The 23,503-nt window shown below is 45.3% G+C and overlaps 1 protein-coding gene and 1 long non-coding RNA gene across 8 annotated transcripts; one reads left to right on the forward strand and one right to left on the reverse strand.

The window, feature by feature from the left end:
* Nucleotides 1–94: 94 nt before the first annotated feature.
* pnpla6 (patatin-like phospholipase domain containing 6) lies at nt 95–20,183 on the forward strand. Of its 7 annotated transcripts, none has more exons than XM_011612323.2 (37): nt 95–176; nt 2,103–2,280; nt 3,435–3,523; nt 3,933–3,986; nt 4,098–4,185; nt 4,282–4,364; nt 4,457–4,548; nt 4,627–4,764; nt 4,870–5,029; nt 5,272–5,352; nt 5,982–6,110; nt 6,200–6,280; nt 7,071–7,197; nt 7,309–7,380; nt 7,523–7,617; nt 7,720–7,899; nt 8,126–8,203; nt 8,355–8,560; nt 8,713–8,844; nt 8,918–9,041; nt 9,207–9,320; nt 9,405–9,480; nt 9,555–9,704; nt 9,787–9,850; nt 10,694–10,862; nt 10,950–11,132; nt 11,216–11,334; nt 11,571–11,727; nt 11,835–11,951; nt 12,121–12,190; nt 14,022–14,138; nt 16,993–17,141; nt 17,219–17,371; nt 17,907–18,023; nt 18,098–18,182; nt 18,408–18,513; nt 18,745–20,183. In XM_011612323.2, the coding sequence occupies exons 3-37, from the start codon at nt 3,476–3,478 to the stop codon at nt 18,806–18,808; spliced, it is 3,978 nt and encodes a 1,325-aa protein (XP_011610625.2). In that variant the 5' UTR covers nt 95–176; nt 2,103–2,280; nt 3,435–3,475; the 3' UTR covers nt 18,809–20,183. The 7 variants fall into 7 exon arrangements, with proteins under 7 accessions (XP_011610625.2, XP_029707024.1, XP_011610626.2 ...); XM_029851164.1 differs by lacking the exon at nt 14,022–14,138 and adding an exon at nt 15,517–15,633; XM_011612324.2 differs by lacking the exon at nt 14,022–14,138 and adding an exon at nt 15,517–15,633 and having other exon boundaries at nt 18,411–18,513.
* On the reverse strand, nt 12,884–23,390 carry LOC105417600 (uncharacterized). Its single transcript, XR_003891655.1, has 3 exons — nt 23,038–23,390; nt 14,554–15,101; nt 12,884–13,673 (listed from the first exon to the last, which is right to left on the reverse strand). It is a non-coding gene; the product is annotated as an uncharacterized lncRNA (long non-coding RNA).
* Nucleotides 23,391–23,503: the final 113 nt, after the last annotated feature.

The following is a 23,503-nucleotide window of genomic DNA, read 5'->3' on the forward strand; positions in this document are numbered from 1 at the left end:
GGGCCTTTGCTTTTCCGCAGTTATCGTCCCAGCCTTCTGATTGGTCGGGCGTTTCAGCAACTCGGCTTTTGATTGGCTGAATGTTCCGAAGAAGGCGAAACGGAGCGATTCCTGAAAGCTCATTTCCGGTTTAGTTTATCTATCACTGACGAATGACTGGAGTCTTACCAGCTCAGGTAAATTTATTATTTATCGTAATGTAATGTCATTCTAAACCTCTGTCGATAAGTTTCATCACAGCCCGCAAATTGTTGAGAAGTTTGGGTTGTTTTTTGTTTTTTTTTTACACTTTGTTATTTCGACGTGATGACGGATTAACGGTGGAGATCAGTCAGATTCATCCCTGTGGATGTCAACAGTGGAATATAACATACGCCACTAAGTGTTGATGTTTGACTGAGGATTCAGGTTTGGACTCAGTTGGCTTAAAATGTCCCACTGCATTAGCATCCATAGCTAACAGAACCATCCTCTGACACCGTTAACCTCCAGGGATACCGCTAGAGAGGTGGGGGTCTGGTAAACATGCGTTTCTATTTGGGCTTTAGCCACAATCCAACCGTAATCTCCCATTTTCCTCTTCACTGAGTCGACATAGGACTCCAGTGTGAAGGGAAACAGTGCGGCCCGGCTGTATTTATAGTGTATATCCACGTACATGTGTGAGTGTGAGCTAGCTAGCAGGTGTGTTTTCAGCACGGCTGAATGTTCCTGCGCACGGACGGAGCAGAGGTCAGTAATGCAACACTTCTGGGTGTAAATGACAGAAAACTATTTCGGTTGGAAGGAAACATGAGCCCAAGTCCTTCTTTAGCTCCACAAAGGTCAGGTTGATCGAGTTCTTCAAGGAATTATTCGTTCCGTTTATGTTTGAAAAGCGACAGTAATGCCAACGGGACAGCTCCCCCCACACACACGCACGCACACATACACACGCACACGCACACTAGATTTCTAGTTTATAGATAACGAGGATACAATCATGTTAAATTGCTTGTGAGCAGGTTCACATATAAACACAACTGGGACGTGTTTAGAGCCAAATTTTTCATGTTATACCACCAAAACTAAGAATAAGATGGGTTTAACACCACCTGGATGGATGGATATTGTAAATATCAACAGTGGTTAATGATTTTCTACCATTTAAACAGTTTTTTTTTGCCAGTAATAGTTTGCAATGTAGGCAATAGACCCCTGCCAACCCACTAAGGGATAAAGCAGAAAATGAGTGTATTTCCATGTATTTTGTTGTTGTTTTTGCATATATTGCATTTTTTGCATATGTTGTCATAAGTTTTCTTACTTTCATGCAAATATCAGGCTCTTCAGGAATCCTCACTCTCTTCTGTAAATGTCCTGGCCTGTGTTGCTTATTTTGAAAGGTGAGCACAGACATATTTGTCTCAGGTCTGCTGGACTGTTGCGCTCAACACTGGCCCCATTGTTGACGGGAAACAATGGGAGTAGGCCCGCCTGGGTCGGCGGCATTGCTTAAAAAGTGGTCATCCTCATACGGCAGCAGCCTCGTACACAGGGCCCTTTGGAGAGAAGAGCAGAGGCAACGCCACATTATTAGAGTAATACAGGAAAGATTCTGAAACGGCGTGTCGCTCACAGCAGCATCCTGTTCTGTGGTTTGTTACTCACTCACAGGGCTTTATGTAACACGACACCCTGCTCTCGGCCTTCCATTGATTGCATTTCATATATGCAGCAGTAAAGGCTTCTTTCTGCTGGCAACTGATGCGAAAGATACAGGAAAGTCTGTTTCAGATGCTGAGAAAATCCCACTTATTTGACACGGACAGTATTTTCACTTTTACCATAGATGAAACAAAGCGATTCTGCTGCGGATGTTTTCAAATCGACACGGCGTGTGCGGAGGACGCCCGTTTGGAGTCTGCCCGGCATAACTGCTGCTCATCCATGCAATAGTTGTTTTTAAAGGCTTCATCATGCAAATGCTGCAGCCTGCTTTGCATGCAGTCAGCAAACACACAGCCATTGTTGTGCGCCAGCTTGTTTTCATTCTGTGCTTGGTGGAAGCATCAGTGAGACCCAACATGCTAAGCTAACATAGCTTTGTTTATGTCTTCTAGAAGTATCCTGACAGGCACTCTTCATGTAAGAAAGCCCTATGGGTTAAGGCCTGAACAAGTCGGGACACTCCTAACCTCACGCAGCAACGGGCTCAAACGGCAAACATGATGATCAAAGAGTTTGAGGGACTTTGACCTCTTGATCTTCCGAGGATCCTCGGCATCATCGGGAATAACGGTAAGATTTGCTGATATCAGCCAGCAGTGGATCCCAACCAAGTTTTATGGAGTGCTGTCAAAGATCCCTTCTGTCAGAACCTCATGCTCTCTGACTGTACTCTTGTATCCAACGGTTGAGAGATGGTGGAGACAAAAGTTTCCATTTGAGGACAATGGTGCGTCTGGCAAGCGTTCAGCAAAGGCCTTGATAGGTGTTTAGTTGGAGGGAGGCCAAAGAGAGCGGTCAGGGGGATTCGGTTCTAAATTTGTGCCTCAGAGTTTGAGATATATCGGACCAAGAGTTGGTCAGCCTGGGGCACGTCCAGGACATTTTTGCATGGTCGGCTGGGGACAGTTTACAGTGTTTACACGCATCATTGTGACTGGGATGTATCTATTTTAGCCACCTTCCGCTCCGCCTTTTCCCATCATGTTTTAGGTGACCCAGTGGGGACTCGGCTCAGATGTGCAGCCTCACTGGAAACGATAGCGACGGGAATTCTGGCTCCTTTGGCTCGGCTCACCAAGAAAACCCAAAAATTTAAAAAAATGCATTATATCAAATACTAATCATTTATACGGCTGGATTCATATATTGGGTATATTTAACATAGAGCAGAATGATACAAAAAAATCTATTATGAAGTACAAAAGTATACGGGACACCACAAATGGGAATAAAATGGGGACAACATATATTTGGAAGCATGGGACCATTTGAAGACTACAGAATGAATGAAGCCAAATGAAAGTTTGACATTTGCCCCCAAATGGGACAATTTGTATCCTGGAAGAGAAAGCTGATGGGTAAACAGTTCTAGGGAAAATGGAAGGGGTGGCACTTGACGGACTTTGACTTTTGATCTTCCTAGCATCAAAGGCTTTTATCATAAAAGTTTAGTTCACCCCATAATGTTTTAACACACGAAGCTATCTGGGACGGTCTTCTTCACCAGCCCACCGGAACGCCTTGAACTCAGAACTCTTTCCAAGCACCTTGATTCTGTAACCAGACTTATAGTCCATAATCTGCCTCCTTAATCCCCGATTTTACCCTCGAACACATGATATGAAATACGCCCCTGCTGCATTATGAGGTTATGTGCATATGTGCTTTCCTGCGTTGAACATTGCGTCTAAAACAAGTTGTTTTCTGTCTGTCCATGTTTGCAGTGGCTGTTAATGGACCATTCATATGAAGAAATAAAGTCACAATGGGACAGAGTACTTCGGAGCAAGAGGTCCAAGAACACATCCCAAAGGTTGGTTCCATCAGTCTGTAGCAGAATCACAATTCCTGCTGCTTTTGTACCGTAAATGTGTTTATTGGAGCAGTCAGAGAAAAAAAAAAAGGATTTCTGCATGGTATTGTCCAGTAATACCAAAGAAAATGATAACTTATCATGCGATTTGTCAAGGCAATCTGTAGTTTCCCTGCATAAGATGACATACGGTAATACTGGGCGCTGTAGGGGCGGTGGTACGGGACTGCCGAGTTACCCTTGAGCATGGCACTGAACCCAAATGCTCACATGTCTGCGCCTGTTAGCAGCTGGGGCAGGTTGCAGCACCCTCCCTGTGACCCCAAAAGGAGAAGGAAACCTGTAATAGGGGCAGCATTGCGTGTGTCGGTGTCTCCAAGTGGGTAACCACTGTTCTTCTCTTTTTCAGGATGGGTTTAATAACTTTAAGACATTTGTGGAGGAGGAGCTGCAGACAAGCATGGTGCGTTTGAATCAAAACTGGCAATGAAAAGAGAAAACATTCCAGGGATTTTTGAGGGTACGGTGTGTGGAATTTGAGTGCTCCAGCTTGATTTGTTTGTTTTCTCTTCAGATGGTCGGGATGGTGATCGGTGCCGGCATTGCTATAGTGCTGATAGCCATCCTCATCTTCTTCATCTTGCGGAGGATTCAGCTCCGGAGTGAGTAAAAGCTGATATCATCTGTCTCGGTGCCCAGAGAGGAATTACAGGCCCGTCTATCAGTATTACCATGTTTGATTTGATTTATTTTAATAGCCCTAGAAGCTAAGGAGGCGCCAAAATACCGCTTTCGCAAAAGGGACAAGGTCATGTTCTATGGCAGGAAGATCATGCGGAAAGTGAGTTCCCAGCCAGAACAAGTTTTTTTGGCAGAACATCTGGTCCCGTTTCAGCTGCAATAACTTGTTGACTGAACACCGTGTCTCCCCAGGTCTCCCAGTCCACCTTGTCCCTGGTGGGCACGTCCTCGTCCACTCGGCCAAGCTCGAAGAAGAGGCAGATGATGCATAACATTGCCAAAAAGTAAATGTGAACGTTGGCTTTGCCCCCAGTTTACTTTGAATTACTCGTTTCCTTTAACTGATTCTTTCTGCCCTGCAGTATTTTGCACTATAAGGTGGTGCCAACGCTGGTGGCCAAAGGACCCCCTCCCTCAGTGCTAGAAGCTGACCTTACAGAGTTTGATGTGGCCACCTCCCATCTCCCATCTGAGGTGCTGTACATGCTCAAAAATGTTCGGTAGGTTTCTTTCAGTATTTAAGTAGCACTTCTTGCCAAGCGGGAACGTGGCTGCAGAATGAGCTCCATAAGCGGTTCACAACTGCCCCCTGTCCCCCTCTGCAGGGTCCTGGGTCACTTTGAGAAGCCTCTCTTTTTGGAGCTGTGTAAGCACATGGTGTTTAAGCAGTTCCAGCAAGGGGAGCACGTCTTTAGGCCAGGGCAGCCTGACAGCAGCATCTACGTGGTGAAGGATGGGAAGATAGAATTGTGCCTTACTGGATCAGTACGTTGGCTTCTTTTATGCGTGTCTGGTTAATTGTTAAATCAGAGTTGTTATATTTGATTTGACTAAATGATAGTGGGGGGTAAGCTTGTTTTTATTTAACTCTACTGTTATAAGATGCATTCTATAGTTGTCTAACTTTGTTCTCTATATGTTTTATGCAGTAGGGCTCCTCTGATAAACTATATATGTACACATTTTTAGTTTTTCTTCATTGCTGACATGTTCTTTCGGGCCTCCAGGATGGCAAAGAGAGCGTGGTGAAGGAGGTTTTCCCAGGGGATAGTGTCCACAGCCTCCTCAGCATCCTGGATGTCATCACAGTAGGTTACACCCACTACCTGCTCACACTTGCACGCACAAGGGTGTTGCGTCACAACTGCAAACACTCACAGACGGACTGAAATCCATGCCTGCCGGGTTCACGGCTGCAGCAAGCAGTCGGTGTCGAGCTGCGGATTTGTGTCTCGTCTCAGGATCCCGAATGACAAGTGCTGATCAAAACAAAAATGTAGCCAGTCTTGGACATTTGTCCTTTTTTTTGTCCTTTTTTGGCTGAAATACCTCTAATGTAAGAGCTTCTTGCCGGTTATCTGCTTGAAGATCGTTTCACCAGCATTGTCTGCACTGGGTCCCCTCCTAGTAGGACGTGCCAGAACACCGTCCTAGGTAGAAGGCTGGAATGCATCGCTAAAACAGCTCAGCTACATCCTTAAACCCTCAGATTCTCTCCTCATTTTAGGGCAAACTTCAGAAAATCTATCAGTGTTGGTTGTTAAATAAATTTAAGTCCAGTGAAACAAAGCCAGTATACATGAGACAATAACACCTTTGTTTTAAAAGCTTGTTGTTCTGTACCCAGATCACCACCGAATTGTACCTTTTACTGAGGTTCAGTGAAATCCTGTCAGCTTTGAATGTCATTTTGATTTTTGAATATCTCTGTTTCCAGGGCCACCAAAAGCCTTACAAAACGGTGTCAGCGCGGGCTGCGGAGTTTTCATCTGTCCTCTGTTTACCTGTCGAAGCCTTTCTCTCCATATTTGGGAAGTACCCCGAGAGTCTCGTGAGGGTGGTGCAGGTGCGTAGAGTGCACGCGTTGAAGAATTTTTCTTTTTTTAACATTTCAATTAAACCATCTGTTTTGATTTTGTCTTAAAATACCCTCAGATAATCATGGTTCGTCTCCAAAGAGTCACAGTCCTCGCCCTGCACAACTATCTTGGCCTCACTAATGAGCTCTTCAGCCATGTGAGTTTATCTCTCACACACACACATATAGACAGTACACAGGGCAGTCCGATACGGAGATCTGTGGATGATTTGGCATGTCTCTGGCAATCAGATATGCAGCCTTCCTGTAAACGATAGTAATGGGAATTCTGGCTCCTTTGGCTCGGCTCAACAAGAGAAGCCGGTTCTCTCAAATGGATCCTCAGATTTTTTTTTTTGTCATTTAAATTATTTTATTTTATTTACTTACAGTAAAAAACAGATATGTCTAGAGAATAAATCAACAGAAAGAAAGAAAAAGAAGAAAACAACATCATGGTTCAGCTAGTTTTTAGCAAAGATTGGCATTGAGGGCGCCTTATCTGCATCTGGAACACGATCTGCACCACATCAGTTCTGCACACGTGCTAACTCGTGCACTTGGCCAGATATTTGTACAGGTTTTCCCTCCGCAGTCTTTAAGGCAGCAGTGTGGACATCGACCAGTATTTTAAAGGACATTATACATTTGAAATCAAAGCAAAAGAAAACTTCAATAAATGAGTAAAAGAAAATGTATACATATGTTGATATGCAATAAACAATCAATAATTCATATAAAAGATAATATCAATGAACAAGTAAATAGATGCAAGATTCCATTTCATTTAAAGATGATTCATATGTGCGGATGTTGGTAGTTTTGACACTTTTTTTGGTATCGGGACAGTTGATAACACGAGCTGATGTTTTTCCAGAGTGTATGTACACATTCATAAGAATATTCATAATTTCTGTACTTCCTCTTGTACTCATACCTTTTCTACAGGAAATGCACCCCTCCCGCCTGTCGCCTGCATCTCCTTACATGACTCGCACTAGTCCCATTCGTCATGGCAAACGCTTCGGCAGCCTGTCTGTTCCCGAGGAGCACCGTGAAGCTGCCCTTAAAAATGGTAGCATCGCTATTTATCGTCTTTGAGTCACTGCATGGAACATAGCGTACATAGTTGTATAGCAACAGGTTTAGTGTTTTCTACTCTGACCCCCTTCATCTGTATGCACAGGAGGAGAACAAGGGAAGGATGGAGCAGTGCCAACTCTTAGCAGAGCCATCTCCATGCCTGTAGACATTTCCTGTGAGAAACTATATTAAGTATCAGCTAGTTAAGTTGCGCAGCGCATTTGCTGCTGTTTTACGCACGATTCATGCGGAGGTCTTGTTGTTTGTCAGGAAGACATCGACAGAAAGGTTTAAAAATATCATCTCGCTCTTCGCAGGTATGCAGAAAAACCCGAGATCAGATTTGGGGTCTGAGAGAGGAAGATCATTTCTTGGAACAGGGGAGGGAAATGCCAATTTTGCTTTTAGTCAGGTCAGTTTTCCTCATGCTCTGAAATTGCGCTTATTAGTTTGGAATGTAAATGAAGAGGCTCTTCTTTTTTTTTTTAACATTCTTGCATGCATATCATCACAGTCTGTGTCACAAGAGCAGCGGGAGAAGAGGGTTACTGTAGATGAAGTCCCTTCGGGGATCTATCTGTACCCAGAGGAGGAGTCAGAAACGGACAAAATCCTCACGCCTCCATCAACTCGGTATTCCTCAGATCTGTTTGAAGAAGGAAAGAAAGACATCCTCAAACTCATGGGAATTGAGGTTTGTTTCCTTTTCCCTCATCTTATTATTTTTATTGATACATGTGGAAAATGCCTTTTTTTTGTTCTCAAGAGAGATGCCAACACCTTACCTGATTTTTCAGCTGCTACATTCTGATCACTTCTCCTTGTTTTTTCCATTCCTTGTTGCTTCTCAGCTCTAAGGACATTGTTGCCTAACTTATTTTTTATTCCTAAACTGTATATGTTCATTTGTCTGAATCCAGGACCCATCCTTGTTAAATGGCAGATTGACTCTACACAATGCAAAAGCTGGAGCCGTCTTAGCCCGACAGGGGGACCAGGTACAACTTTGTCCCTCTGATATTGAATCTTCCTTTTCCAACACTGAATATAGTAGCATATGAGGAATACAGTCAAAGGGGGTGATTATGACGGTGCTGCTATTCTTTTCTGCCTTCTCTCATATCTTTCTTGTCCTCTTTGGGCTTATAGGATGTCAGTTTGCACTTTGTCCTGTCTGGTTGTCTGCACGTCTACCAACGAATGATTAACAAGCAGGAGGCCATTTGTTTGTTTGTGACCCTCCCTGGAGAGATGGTGGGCCAGCTGGCTGTGCTCACTGGAGAACCTCTCATCTTCACAATCAAGGCTGTTCGAGACTGTACTTACCTCAAGATGTCAAAGTCAGATTTTTACGAGTGAGTGTATTTATCACATGCAGTCGCTATTATAATGGTAGAATCTATTGTTCTTTGACAATTTAAAGAGTCAATATATTAAAAGTCAACTCAAAAACAATATAAAACTAACACATTATGTTGTTTCCTCTGCTCTATGCTGCCCCCTGTAGGATCATGAGGGAGCAGCCCAGTGTTGTGCTGAGAACAGCTCACACCGTGGCCATCCGTATGTCCGCTTTCGTCCGACAGATGGACTTTGCGATCGACTGGATGGCTGTGGAGGCTGGCAGAGCCCTCTACAGGTATTCAGCTCTTTCTTAGATTACATTGTGTGTGTACAAACTTGTAACCTTTCTGTGTATCTTTCGACCTCAGGCAGGATGACAAGTCCGACTGCACCTACATCGTTTTGAACGGACGTCTGCGGTCAGTTATACGCAAGGCGAATGGGAAGAAAGAACTAGTGGCTGAATATGGCAGAGGTGACCTGATTGGCGTGGTGAGATGCTGACTTTGTTCTTATCTATCACGGTATTTTAAAAATGTGCGTGAGTGAAATAAAAATCCGTCGGATGTATGATAAATGGAAGCTGTTGAGTGGCAAGAAAAGGATGGCGGATTGATGGTTCCAGCTCTGCATTGTCTATTTTTCCTTGTACTTTAGGTGGAAGCTTTGACCAAGCAGCCAAGAGCCACCACTGTCCACGCTGTGAGAGACACGGAGCTGGTGAAGCTGCCCGAGGGAACCCTCACAAACATCAAAAGACAGTACCCCCAGGTCAGAGTTCATTTACTTTTGACTTGGATTTTGTGTGTTCAGATATAATGGTGCTGATTTTCTTCTCTCTTTTTGTCACATCAGGTGGTGACACGGTTGATCCACCTGTTGGGTCAAAAGATTCTAGGCAACCTGCAGCAGGCTCGTGGTCCCTTCTCGGGTAAAGGAGCAGAGGTCAGGCTTTGTAACCTTCCCTCTGATCTGGTGAACACACAGTCTGATCCTATTTTCCAGGATCCGCCTTCAGTCTGCCGAGCATGACGACCAACACCGATGTCATCAACCCTGCCAGCAACCTCTCCACCGTGGCTGTTCTGCCCGTGTGTGACGAGGTGCCAATCAATGCGTTCAACCTGGAGCTCAGCCACGCCCTCAGTGCAATAGGTAGCACTTTAGTCTGCTGTATCGTTTGAGGGGTCTCAGATTGTTGTTAAAGTTAGTATCTTTTGTGAAAAACCTCTTTTAGGGCCCACTCTACTTTTAACCAGTGACAACATCAGAGAGCGACTGGGTGCTTCTGCGTTGGACATGTAGGTATCACCAGGTCACCAAAATGCAGTATGTCACTTGCCATGAGTGTTTTATTCAGGTAAATGTGTTCTAGGCTGCTGAATAAATATGTCTAGCCATCATTGAGTGTGTTAAGGTTTGATTGCCCCATACATGGATAGGGATGGTTGGAGTGTGGGGTGCCCCACACTGGTGCCCCAACAGACCTTCAGTCTGCTGGGCATGACAACCACTGCTGATGTCATCAGCCTCTCCACTGTGGCTGTTCTGCCTGTGTGTGATGAGGTGCCAATCAATGCTTGATAACCCCCAGCTGCATCCCAGTTGGGGGTTATCAAGCTGTGGGCCATGTGGGTTTAGGTACCGTGGTGGTTCCTGTGCTGCTGTGTCATGTTGTGCAGGTGGGCATCATGGCAGCCTTGTTCTGGGGCCCTTCCCCCACTGGGGACCCATGCTGGGTCTTGAACCAGGAACCTCTGTTTCTCAGCCTGGTGCTTAACAGACTGAGCTACTGAGCTGCCACCACCCTGTGTGTTTTGGTGGATTCTGTCTGTAAGATTAAGAAAAATACTCTGCAGTTCTGAGCGTGACCAGATGTCAGTTCAACCTTGCGTTGTCATTCTCGAGCTGAAGACAACTCTTTAGATCAACCTACCCACAAAAATGTGATTGGTTCTGATTGGAGCTCTTCTCCATCTTTGCCTCCCTGATATTTTCATTCCCTTTTATTCGTTTTACCAAAGTATTCCTTATATTTGTGCGTTTTTAACCGAATAATGAATAAACGTGTTAAGTTTGCCAGCTCCTACTTTTGATCAAGTCTTCGTGAGAATTGTGCCTAATTCTTTTCCTGTATTCATCAGTATCCACGAGTACCGTCTCTCCGGCTGGCTGGCCCAGCAGGAGGACCTAAATAGGATCGTCCTTTACCAAACCGACAACAGAATGACACCGTGGACCCAGCGCTGCATCCGCCAGGCTGACTGCATCCTCATTGTCGGACTTGGGGATCAGGAGCCCACCCTCGGAGAAGTATGCCCATATTAAATACAATGGAAAAAATCACCTCCAGGACCAACAGAATCTTTTAGAGTGGATTTCTTTTATCTCTCCCTCCAGTTGGAACAGATGCTGGAGAACACTGCTGTCCGGGCTCTAAAAAAGTTGATCCTTCTTCATAAAGAGGATGGACCAGGTCCATCCAGGACAGTCGAGTGGCTGAACATGCGCAGCTGGTGCTCAGGGCATCTTCACCTCAAATGTCCCCGTAGAGTTTTTTCCAGACGCAGCCCAATCAAATTAGTAAGAAACGGAATGGCGTTTTGCTGGCTGACACGCAGGGAACGTTGTGCATGATGTGTTTTATGTTTCCCGTGATCACGCAGCGGGATCTATACGAGAAGGTGTTTGAGAAAACACCAGATAGGCACAGCGACTTCTCTCGGCTGGCCCGAGTCCTGACAGGAAACAGCATCGCTCTTGTGCTGGGAGGAGGCGGCGCCAGGTGAGCAGACTACAGCAGGTTTCATCCAGCAAATTTTTTTTTTTTTTTTTGCTCTCATTAATTGAATGTTGTTCAATTGCAATCTGTAGTTCGAGTTTTCTTTCATTCACTCCTCATTCAGGCCTTTTTGGTCACAAACTTAATAAATGTAGCTCATACAGCCATGCCAAGTTAAACTGACAAGCTTATTTATGGAGTATTAAGTACCTGCTCTATGTGTGTTTTCCCTCATGCAGAGGATGCTCTCACGTGGGTGTGATCAAGGCTATGGAGGAAGCAGGGATTCCTATTGACATAGTGGGTGGGACGTCTATCGGTTCATTCATCGGTGCGCTCTATGCTGACGAGAGGAGTCCCGTCAGAACCAAACAGAGGGCCAGGGAGTGGTCCAAGGTACGCACCTTCGTAGTCATTGGTCGTTCTTTAAGATCACGATGGGTGCTTCAGATAGAACTCGATGGGAAACAAACACGGGATCTCTCTGCTTTATGCTCACACAGGCAATGAATTCAGTTTTTAAAACTGTGCTGGATCTGACGTATCCCATCACCTCCATGTTTTCCGGTTCTGCCTTCAACTCAAGCATCTATAAGGTGTTTCAGGACAAGCAAGCTGAGGTGAGAGGGAAAGAAACGCATTCCTGGAGTTCTTGTCTGTGTCAGGACTTTTACAGCCGTGATAACTTTAGAGGTCCTGCACATATTTACCTTTAGCCTTGTGTGCTTAAAGTGAGTCAGAAGAAAACTAGCGGTTTAGTTATCAACCTTCTTTACTTTGTGCCACCAGGACCTGTGGTTGCCCTACTTTAATGTGACAACTGACATTACAGCTTCAGCCATGCGTGTTCACCAGGATGGTAAGTAGCCTTTACAATAGGTGCCTGCAGGTCCCACACACTGCTCTCATCTTATTATGGTGATTATTTTCTCAAGAATCTGACAAGTTCAAGCTATTTCTGTACTTCTACAGTACTCAACAGTACAGTAATGCATGTATGTCAATACAAACACGCTCAAAAGCTTTATCCATTTTAACCATAACCTGTTATTAACTCCATGAGTGGTAACAAAAATAAGGACATTTTTCAGGAAACCTAAAGAACTACTTATCATACATCTTGTTACACTTTTAGAGTTAGTCATCACTTTACTAGGGAACAAAGCTAAAAACTTCAGAAGCAGATGCATGATTCAGTGGCCTCAGATTGATGTCATGCTTCATTTTTTATTGACGGGGCTCCACAATATTTACAGGAGTTTAAGTCTATGTAAATGTTGATAAAATTCATCAAAGTGAACATTAATTAGATTCAAGTTAAAAACAACAAACCCCTGAACCCACAAATATATGCTCTGTGCGATATAACATTTATTGTTATCAGACGTATCAACTTGAAATGTCAGAAGTGGCAATTTTCATTCAGAATCTTATATATTTGTTATAATTCAGACTGCAGTATTATATTGGTCGGTCAAGAAAAGCCTCATTCATGCATGTTGGTATGTGTATGAATTAACCGCAGAAGCCAGAAACTATAACCTCTCCACCCATTTTAGTCTGTCCACATGCATCTGTGCCTCTTTATATACTTACAAACTAAACTGAGCTGTTTTTTCATCTCATCAGCTCATCTCTATATACAGTATATACATATGTGTATATATAGACATGATCACAGAGCTTACTCTCCCTACCAACCTCCTTTCTCGTCCTAATTTCAACATGTAAAATCCAGAACACTCTTCCTTACCTCTGCCCTCCAGCTTTCCATGTTGCCTCTGCCACATCTCTCCATTTATTCTGCGCTTTCTCTAAACATTTCATGTTGTGCGTTTGTTCGCTAGAGCGCTGGTAATCCTGAAAATGACAAAAAGACATGAGCCGCGTTGAAGTGTGCATGATAGTGTGTCTTGTCCTTTGGTTTTGCCCACTTTGATCTAGATCCTTAGGCGTCATCATGAGTTCTCTTTAAATGGACGGACTGGGTCTTTCTGACTGTCTCTCTGCTTGACATCTAACCATTTAACATCACTGATCCCTTCTAAACAAACAACAACTTTGGTTTTTAAAGTACAGCCGGTTTAGATGCATCTTTTTAGCTGCACTTCATTAGCCGTAACTGACATTTTGCACGACCGTTGCAGATAAACATTGTTTATTAGTTGTTTAATTTCTGTTTTTCTTTTTTTCCATCTACAAAAATATACATACAAACATAGGAAAAGGTGATTTTACCCAGGTAGTTTGATTTGACACCCCTCCTCTTGCTGTCTTACCCCCGGCAGCTTTTAATCAGACCACAAATGTCATTTTCCGGTGATCTGATCACGAATGAACACCTGGTGACACATTTAATCCAGGAAGGTGAGGTTTGTTGTACAGTCCCACTGCGGGTGGTGGTTAGCACCGTCGTCGAGTTAATTAAATAATGTGGTCAAACATTAAGAGCAACAAAGTGAAAACAAAAACAACTGCAAAGTATGCCGAGGTAAAAATAAGTGCCAAAACCCAGAAGGCAGGAACTGTGCACGAATAACAACACCACCACACACAGGAGCTACAATATTAACAAGCAGAAAAAACACTCTGGCTGACCCATTCTCATCGCCCTTTCTATTTTATCCCATCTGTAATGTGGAAATTGGCTCATCTTTGATGTGTTCCTCCTCATCTCCATTTCCCGACAGGTTGCGTCTGGCGCTATGTTAGAGCCAGCGCGTCATACACCCCCTATTTACCACCCCTGTGCGACCCCCTGGATGGCCACTTGCTTGTGGATGGTTGCTATGTTAACAATGTCCCAGGTCAGATTTATAGCACCACTCACCAAAGCCGAAAGTCTCCAGCCAGCCACTTGGCAGCCTTCCTCCTTTTTTCCGCCCATCGCCTCCCAACTCCTCACTAACTAACCCCACTCAGATTCGGTGAACACTGGGAGCCCATGGTTTGGAAGGAAAGATTAAATCTACTGATGTTTCGGTATAATTGAAGTCATTTATTCACCAGCGATTAGCCAACCCCCACATTGGGTTGAAATATCTGCTCAAAGGGAGATCACCTCTGGCCTCTTACTGTGGCTAAACTCATCCTTTGGTAGCTGCTGGGTGCTCGTTTTGTGTTGTAAATCACATGCTTTTGTTTCGGGGGGGGGGGAACGTTGTTGGATTTCTTCAGATAGAAACGCGTGTTTTCATTTAAAGAGCCGCGAGGGTCACGCACCTGCCCCCGCCACGACGACACTCGCCGTGTAACGTTGTTGTGGACCGGTGTCTGTTGTCTGAAGTGAACCCCGACTTGTACCAGAGTCAATCGCTTCCGTGTCGTCTCATTCCAATCACATCTGCCACCAGATACGTCTGTCCTGTGCGGCACCCCCCCTTCACTCCTGGCTTTGCTTGCTTCTGTGTGCATGCCAGCACATATATAGCTCACAAAAATACATTGGTGGAATGTATTTATCTTTATTTTATTTATTTTTTTCTTTTTGTCATTCTGAAGTGTTCTGGATCCTACTTTAACCCATTATAGCTGCGAGTTACTGTACAAACTATTAGAATAAATAAAGTTGTAGGGGTTAGAGCACTTTAGTCGGAGCATTCTCCACAGCATTCATAATGCACCCCTTACTTTTGTCGATGGTGCTCCTTATCCTTCCAACCCATGCAGCACCAGGCCAACTCCTGCCACCTGCTGGTAGGGTCGTTCCACTGCCAGTGAAGGATCTCCAAACACTGTCGTAACATCTGCCTGCTTCTCTGCTGGTCTTCCTGTAATTAAAAAAGAAGAAAAGAAAAAAAACAGGCTTACAGCATGTTTAATTGGCTTTGAAAGACCTTTACAGATTTGGCAGAACCTTAATGAAAGGAGCAAATATAGTCAGGTATGAAGTGAATGTTTGGACAGCGTTTGGAGAGTTAGACAGCCTTGGTGCTCTGTGATGGCTGCCATTTACTTTTTTACCTTCCACAGAAGAGCCATGGCGACTGTGCAAGGTGATAAGGTTGGCAGTGGGGTACACCAGAGTTTAAAGGTTGGCAGAACCACAGTCCTAACTATGGCAGGGATCTCTTACCCCCTCTAGAGTTTGGACTGTGGTGTTTTTCTGACACTAACTTGTAGCAAGCATTATTGAGATGTTATCCCCCCCTTCCTCCCTCCCTCCCTCCCTCCCTGGTGTGTCAGGCTCTCTGTGGCGCTATGTGCGAGCTAGCATGACCCTTTCGGGGTATCTGCCACCTCTCTGCGATCCCAAAGATGGCAACTTGCTAATGGACGGTGGCTACATCAACAACCTACCAGGCAAGTAGTGGTGGTGTCCCACTCACACCACCCACCTCAATCAACAGATATTCAGCGTCAGGGAGGAGGGGGCTGCGGAGTGTGGGGTGGGTATCATTACAGTGTGGAGGTGAAGTGTTTGCAGGTAAAAGGTGGGTATCCCGTTTGGTTGTCTAAAATGTTGATGGTGGGAAGTCAAGTGGTCGTGCATCACGCCGAGTTTCTCCCTGTCTGAGTACCAAAGCTGAACTTTTTTTTATTATTATTATTATTATTATTATTATTATTATTATTATTATTATTATTATTATTGGCCACATTGAATTCTTGTTTTTAAAGGTCATTTTGACTGATTTTACCAAGTCCCAATATTTTTCAGGACCAAAATAATCAATTACACAAGCAGATGAAGGGAAATTCAGCTGAGCGTTGTCTACAAAGAGCTTTGGAGCGTTAAAAAAAAAAAAAATAACACTCCAAAGTTCCATTTAAGCAGAAATGCCCCATTGAAGACCCAATGTGGCATTTCTGTTTTAAACAGCCTGGCGTCAGAAAGTCGATGGTTTAGTGCTCGTATCCAATGCACAGAAACGCTCTTGACATTAAAACCGCATCGATGGCCTCTGAGAGCAGTCTGCTTTGTCTCCTGTACAACCAGATATCATTTTTAATGACAGAATCATACTGGGGTGGAAAGGGAGCAGAGCTGTATAACGAGAGGAGGGATGTGTTCTGTCTGCAGACCATCAAATATCAGCCATTACATCCTGAGGCCAGACCAAGATGGCCGACATTACCGTATGTTCTAGAGGCCGGAACATGCCGGTGTGCAGACAAAACTCAATTCTTCTTCTTCAAAATAAAAATCACAGGATTCTTCATAAAGCTCTGGACTCGGGGGGGTCTGGGTCATCATCCTTGAAGTGATGTCACTCACACCAGAGTCCTGCCTTTTGTGAAGAACCTTGTGTGGGCCCAAAAAGTGATCAACAATAGGTCGTTTTGAACATCAGACTCTTTTTTTTGTCCTCCATCTGGCGCTTTTCTAGTCATTGGCACATCGATGGTCAGACTTTTGGGCCCATACGATGCAATCCTCTCTTCTTTGTGCAGACTCGCACCACAAAACTGTCCCCAACACGAGTTTAAGGCGGCAGAACAATCACATAGATGCGTTCAGCCACTCGGGAAATGGGGGCGTTTTTGTGGTGCGTCTGTTTAAGGCATCGCTGTCGATGAAAGAAGCTAATATTCACCACATCAGGGCTGATATTAACCCAGGATTTGTTTCTTCACCATCTCTGCTGCTGGAAACTCACCATACTTTCCTCACATCGCCGCGTGTTTGGCGGCCGGCGTACACCTTAACATGTCCAACAGCCGATATAGCAAGAAACATGGGCGCCAGGACCGTCATCGCCATCGATGTGGGCAGCCAAGATGAGACCGACCTCTGTAACTATGGCGACTGCCTGTCTGGCTGGTGGTTGTTGTGGAAACGACTCAATCCGTGGGCCGAGAAAGTAAAGGTAACGGCCACGTTTTACCGTTTACTGGAGTTTGAACTTGACCGTTTCTGAGGCGAGAGTCCCTGGCTCTCCTGCAGGTCCCCGACATGGCAGAGATCCAGTCTCGGCTGGCGTACGTCTCGTGCGTTCGGCAGCTGGAGGTGGTGAAGCAGAGCGCCTACTGCGAGTACATCAGGCCGCCCATAGACCGCTTCAACACGATGGACTTTGGCAAGTTTGATGAGATTTACGTGAGTATCGCCGGCGTTTAACTTGATTTGGATGCAAAATTCATTGTTTCAGGGACAGGAAGTGGGAGTCGAGGCCTCAAACTTCCAGGTTTAGAGTCGTTGTTCATGCCCTTGCTTTGGTTTCTCATCACTTATTATTATTTTTAAATGTTAAATTACTAAACACGCCAGTAACACAGTTGTAAAATCACGTTACAGTAACGCCGGTTAAAGCAATAGCGAACCTCCTTTAACTTAAAAGCTGCGTCATGAGCATTTCTTCCCGTTTTATCCATGACGAGGGCGCGAACGTGACGCACAAAGGCTGCTCAAAACGTGATTAAACTGGCGTCTTCCTCGGCGCTTTACAGTGTTGACCCGTCTGCCTTGCTCTTGCGCCCTCTTGTGGACGATAAATATAAAGACGATAAAAAAAGTCGCGGCTTATACTACAGAATTTACGGTAGTGGTTTAGGTGCCCGATAGGCTTCGTCAACCATTTTATGACCACATTCTTCAGTGAAAGCGTTCATCATCTCTTCTTAACCTGCCTCAGGACGTGGGCTATCAGCACGGTAAGGTGGTATTTACCGGCTGGGCCCGGGGCGACATCATCGAGAACATGCTGAAAGACCGGCGCTCTGCAGACTACAACGACAGCAAGTTCACCGACGTGAGCGAGCACACGCAGCACTAAATACCCCGGAGATCACGCTGCGTTTGTTTCACACTCTTCCTGTCTTCCAGTCCTGCGCGTGTTCGGGCGCCGACTTCACCGACCTGGCAGAGATCGTGTCCAGGATCGAGCCGGTCCAAGGCTACGTAACCGAAGGTGAAAGATCCTCTGCCAGCAATAGAACGTGGGGTCCCTGATCCCTCCCCCCCCCCCCCCCGCCCACTCAGGTCCCCTTAAGGATAATAATGAACGTAATAAATAAAAAGGTCACAGCTTCCACCTGGCGTTTTATATTGAAATAGAGCAGATGTGGTAGTTTATTGATGCTGGGGGGGGGGGTCACTGCACACTCTAATATCTCCTCCAAATCTTTCCTTCCAGCAGAAGAGTCAGACTGTCTGACAGAGTATGAGGAAGATGGGATGGACACGGTCAGAGAGGAGGCCGGAGCGGAGGACAACGACTCGGGGGAGCATCCCTCTGCTCAGTAGGCTTTGAGTATTTACTTCAACCTCCTCAGACACGTGAAGCCCGTTACACCAGCATGCGCTCGCTACGCTGCTTTATTACCGTCAGTTATTACTTCAGATAATGGCGTGGACTTTATGTGGAGCCCCCCCCCCGCTGGTTGGAAATTCCTAGAAGGGATTCCGTTATCGTTTCAGCGCGAGGTCGTAGCTACGACCGATAACACCACTGTGTCCTTGTGCTCCCGCAGGACGCGCAAAAGTGTCAGACATCGGAGGAAACCGGCCAGTGAATCCAACACCTCGGACACCTGAGTGCGCGGCCCCCCCAGGAGATGGACCCCGGCAGCCTCTCGGACACACCGGGATACCATCAGGAATCACGTGTTTTGGAGTTTTGTGGCCGCTGTCGTACTTTAAACTGTAACGGGCGCCGCTCGGTACAAACGGAGGCACTCTAGCCAAGCGCCAGGACCCCTGCAGGAGCTCGAGGTCCCACGCCAACTTTGTTTTGTCCCCGGCTTGGTGCTGCTACTTCCCTTTTAGGAACTGTATCCGAGATTATTTTCCCACTTTGGAGGGTTTTGAGTGCAGGTATGAGACATACCTGGTGTGGGACACCCGACAGGGGGGATGTGGAGCCCCCGCCTCCCTGCGTCCTCAGCTTGGACCGTGTCAGATCTGATGATTCCCATCTCCGTCTCCATGACAACCAGACCTGACTTCAAACGAGCTGCCAATTCCTCGTGTCTTCCTTGTGTCTGCCTGTTTGTCAGTGCGCCCGTCATCACCTAACAACCACTCACCCAGCATTTCCACCAATGCTCATGAAACTAAAACTTTTGTAAAGTTCGCTCCGAGGGAACTCGGCAGCGCACGTCGCTCGCTCAAATGCACCTGCCCAGAATTTGCGGAAAAATGGGGGTTGTCCCGACTTCTCGTTGCCTACAATCATGTTTTTAATGCAAAACAACTGTAATTCATAGATGGATTACAGGGGAAATAAGGGGATATTAATTCAAGAACTAGTTTAAAGCAAATTACTGGAGCCAAAACACACATAAAAAGAGGCGTCAGGCTTCTCTTTGCCTCCGCGAGCAACCCTGCTTCCGTTGCCATGCCGATTGCACTACCATCTTTGTTCACCAACAGTATTGGGCACGTTTCCGCTATTAAAAATCCTGGTATTTGGGCCTGGTCCGATTCCTCGGATCAGGTTGGGACGACTCCACTAAAACTGGTTCTTTTATTCTGGATTTCTCTTTCCTCCTCTGGGTTTTTTAAAAACGAGGCTGTACAGAATCTTTGACAGAATCCTAAAATCCACATCATGTTGCCATTAACACGGGGGACAGGACTTTGGCTTCCATAATACGGATGTTTATATGCTGTCTGTGAGGGGGGGGGGGCTTCAATGCAAAGCAAAGGGACCTGCACGTAAACATTTTCTAAAGATTTCATTTTATTTGTACATGTTAACCACTGTTTTTTTTTTAATTTATTTTTGTTCTACTTTAGGTTGTCTTAATTTAATTGACATTAGCTAATTTTGCACTGAAATAATATATTTCCTTATTAAAAATGGTTGGTTTATTATTAGAATCCACATCGATGCCAAGAGATCCTAAAGAAAATGGCTAATTATTTAATATGTGTACTAGAAAATAAAATAAATATGATATGCACCAGGTTTTGTGTTGTGTTGAGCTTTATTCCTGCACACATCCAGCCGGCCACCAGGGGGCGACAAAGCTCGGACCACGCTTGTTTTAGGGGCGCTTTCACATGATTAATCCTTATTGTTATTATTAATAATTCCCATTCTAACCACTGAAATGCTTTTCCAGTGTCCAGTGGTAAACAGGCATTTGATAAAGGCAAAAACTGCACAAACTATTCTCGTTAAAGACTTTCAGAAAGGCCCAAATTGTCTGCGAGCTATTCAAATATCTCTGTAACCTGTGGGGGGCAGTAAGGCGCCGTTGCTAGGAGAAGCTAAACTGCAACTAAACTTCCAAGCTGATACGAGGCCATTTAACATGGTGGAAAAACAGATTTCTCAATTTAAAAAGATATGAAAGGTAAGTAAACAAAAGCATATGTAAACATGTGCATGTGTATCACCTAACCTCTATGATTAGGTATTTAAGAGAAGTGTATAAAAAGGGAGCCTGACAAGGTTTTTATGTCTATAAGCTCAATGCTGCCTCTGCCAAGGAAGCTATGTGACCGTTGGCAGCAGCGACCGTCGCCAAGGTAACAGGTAGAACTCGCTGGATCTGTCGTGAAGGAAGATTTCCGGAAAATCTAGATAATGGACAATGTGAGAGCTCATTATGTTTTGGTGATATTATGGATTGCGGAGGGCCTTTGACCTTTGACCTACAATGTTACGTAATTACATATATATGAAGGTACCATAATACGGGCTTTGAAAAATGAAAGGAAGATTGCGGACAATTTAAAATTAATTGAAAAATCTTAGGACGAACGCAAACCCGCAGGAGGAAAGGGTTTATTCCACAGCTGGGATCAGAACATCTGGTTGGGAAATCAGATGTTCGTCTCCCTCCAGATAAGCTGCAGATATCCAGGAAAAAAACAACAACCACGTTCACCGAGGCAAAAATAAATTAAAAAAATAAACATTTCTGTATTTCAATAACCCAGTTGAACGACAGCACCTCGTTGAAGTCCCTGTACGATTAAATTACCTGCAGGTTATTTCCTGTCAGTAGTAATCTGATGGTCATTTCCTCTCGTTCTGATCTGTTAAAAACTAGGAAAACGCTTAAAAACGCCACCAGATCTGAGATAAACCTGCATCACACTCGCGTTTCAAACAAACCGGCCGCTTCTGCTGGCTGCGTGGTGCATTCAGGGTCCCCTAACTGCGTGCATGTTTGTATAAAAAGAAAGATCTTGAATTCGGCAGCAGCAACATCCACCCCCACTGCTGAAACTCCCCTTCCTGATGGTTCCTGAAGCCATCAATTCTTAAATATCCCGAAATATCCCATCTTATCTCTCCAGGGGTCAGTGCCATCATGAGGCCAACATTAGCGCTCCCTGCTCCCCCAGCGGAGGATAATAAAAGGTGGTTAAAACCAAAGAAGCTGATACAGTTAGAGGGCCGGATGGGACAGGTGAGGGGGGGGGGGCAGGTGTGTTTGAACAGCTGGCTGGGCGGCCAGATGTCACAGAAGCGGTAAAATAATCAGCAATTGTTGCATTAGCTGGTCCATCTAAATCACTTTAAACACATTAACCCACTGACTGCCCACGACAGACATCCCATCATGAGCATCCCAGGGGACATCCCAGCGACTCTCCGGAGCCTCGACAGAAGCAGCGACGTCACAGAAGTTGCGGAGCAGCACAACGACGGAGAATCAGCTTCCACCGAGCACGTTCAGGAAAGACGTTTCCGTCTCAAACCTCTGAAGAACGTGACGATGCTGGCGAGCACAGGAGCGTCCTCTCGTGCTACGACGGCCATCTCGCGTCACCTCCACAGAAGAAGAACTCCAGGTTCTCCAAAAGGGAACCACCAAGTCTTTGGTGGTCCATATTTAAACGTAATGGGAGCCCAGTAGGGTACAATGTCACCCCCTTAATGGCTTCACTACAATGATCTGCACCTTGGATCCTGGTTATATTCTTCTTCCAGTCGACCTTCTGAGGCTTAGCAAGCTATGGTAGTGTGAAAGATCGCAAAGTTTACCCGAAATAACTACATTTTTGAATGACAGTAAACGCAACAGCCGGATATTTCGATGCCAGTTGTGGTTGTTTTTAACGTTGGAGTTGGAACGCTGCTGCAGTGTCTTGTTTTAAATCTAAAGAGACGCCTGATGCCTCTTTTTTATGAGTGTTTTGGTCTGGTCAATGACCAGAAATGCTCAAACTTTTAAGATCTGCTCCAGAACTTTGCTTTAAACGCCTAGTTCTTGAATTAGAATATAATTAATATCCCCTTATTTCTCATGTAATCCATCTATGAATTACAGTTGTTTTGTTTTAATAACTTTAATGTAGGCCTAATGGGAGGTATCGTATCGGCACCTAATGGGAGGTATCGTATCGGCAAGACGGGGTTTATTTGGTATCGGGATCGAGTCGAGAGCCCAAAAACGACCGGAACCTCCCCCTACCTTGGCACCACGTGCCGCTCCCTCACAAATAACTGGGATATGCATCCTGGGATCACAACAAGCTGATCAACACTGTAATCACCATGACGATTGTGAATGAGCTACACAGAGAGCACGAACCTGCTGGAGGCTACAGGTGCATGTTAGTACGACAACACGTAGAACACCAAACAAACAAACAAACAAACAAACAGGAAACAGCAGCATTGTGCAGGAGTGAGAAATGGACGTTTCTTATTACTAACTAAGAATAGAAACAAGAAAGAGGAATAAATATACAAGTTAGAACATAAACGCTGCAGGGTCTTTGTCAGTGGGAGGGGCTTAAAACTAACGACTAAAATAACCAAAACCTTTGGCATTAAACCAGCGGATTGACCGCATTTTTACCTTCAGTGGGATGTTGGAAGGACGGATCAGTCCTTCCCTCCAACTTCACTGTGTCGATGTCCTGGAGATGATGGTGCAGGGACAGGGAGGGACAGGTCGAGGGACAGGGCGGCCATTTGCGTCTTCCCTGAGGACGCCTGCGCGGTGAGCGCGCGTAATTTCAGTCCAGGTGAGGAAGCCACCGACAGGATCATCTGTGCAATGCGCCACCTGTCCACCATGTCGGCAAATGTGTCCTCCAGCTGGACGTGCTTTGCTGCCAGATTACTCACCGATGAAAATGTCCCCCTCCGCCAGACAATCCGCCTCCTTCTCCATATAGTCCAAATATCAGCTGGACTGAAACCCACCTCGCCACGGAATACGCCGAACTACCTGTCCACCAGAGCTCGCGTGTTGTTAATCAGCTGAGACATCGTCCACGAGCGTGGACATCCACCTCGAAAGCTTCCGTTAAACTTGCTCC

The sequence above is a fragment of the Takifugu rubripes genome, chromosome 17 (assembly GCF_901000725.2).
Source record: "Takifugu rubripes chromosome 17, fTakRub1.2, whole genome shotgun sequence".
NCBI lineage: Eukaryota > Metazoa > Chordata > Actinopteri > Tetraodontiformes > Tetraodontidae > Takifugu > Takifugu rubripes.

Coding starts and splice junctions, on each gene's coding strand:
- pnpla6 (XM_011612323.2), top strand. CDS start 3,476: ATGGGACAGAGTACTTCGGAGCAAGAGGTCCAAGAACACATCCCAAAG. Junction 4,186..4,281: donor GCGGAGGATTCAGCTCCGGA/GTGAGTAAAAGC, acceptor TTATTTTAATAG/CCCTAGAAGCTAAGGAGGCG. Junction 5,030..5,271: donor AATTGTGCCTTACTGGATCA/GTACGTTGGCTT, acceptor TCGGGCCTCCAG/GATGGCAAAGAGAGCGTGGT.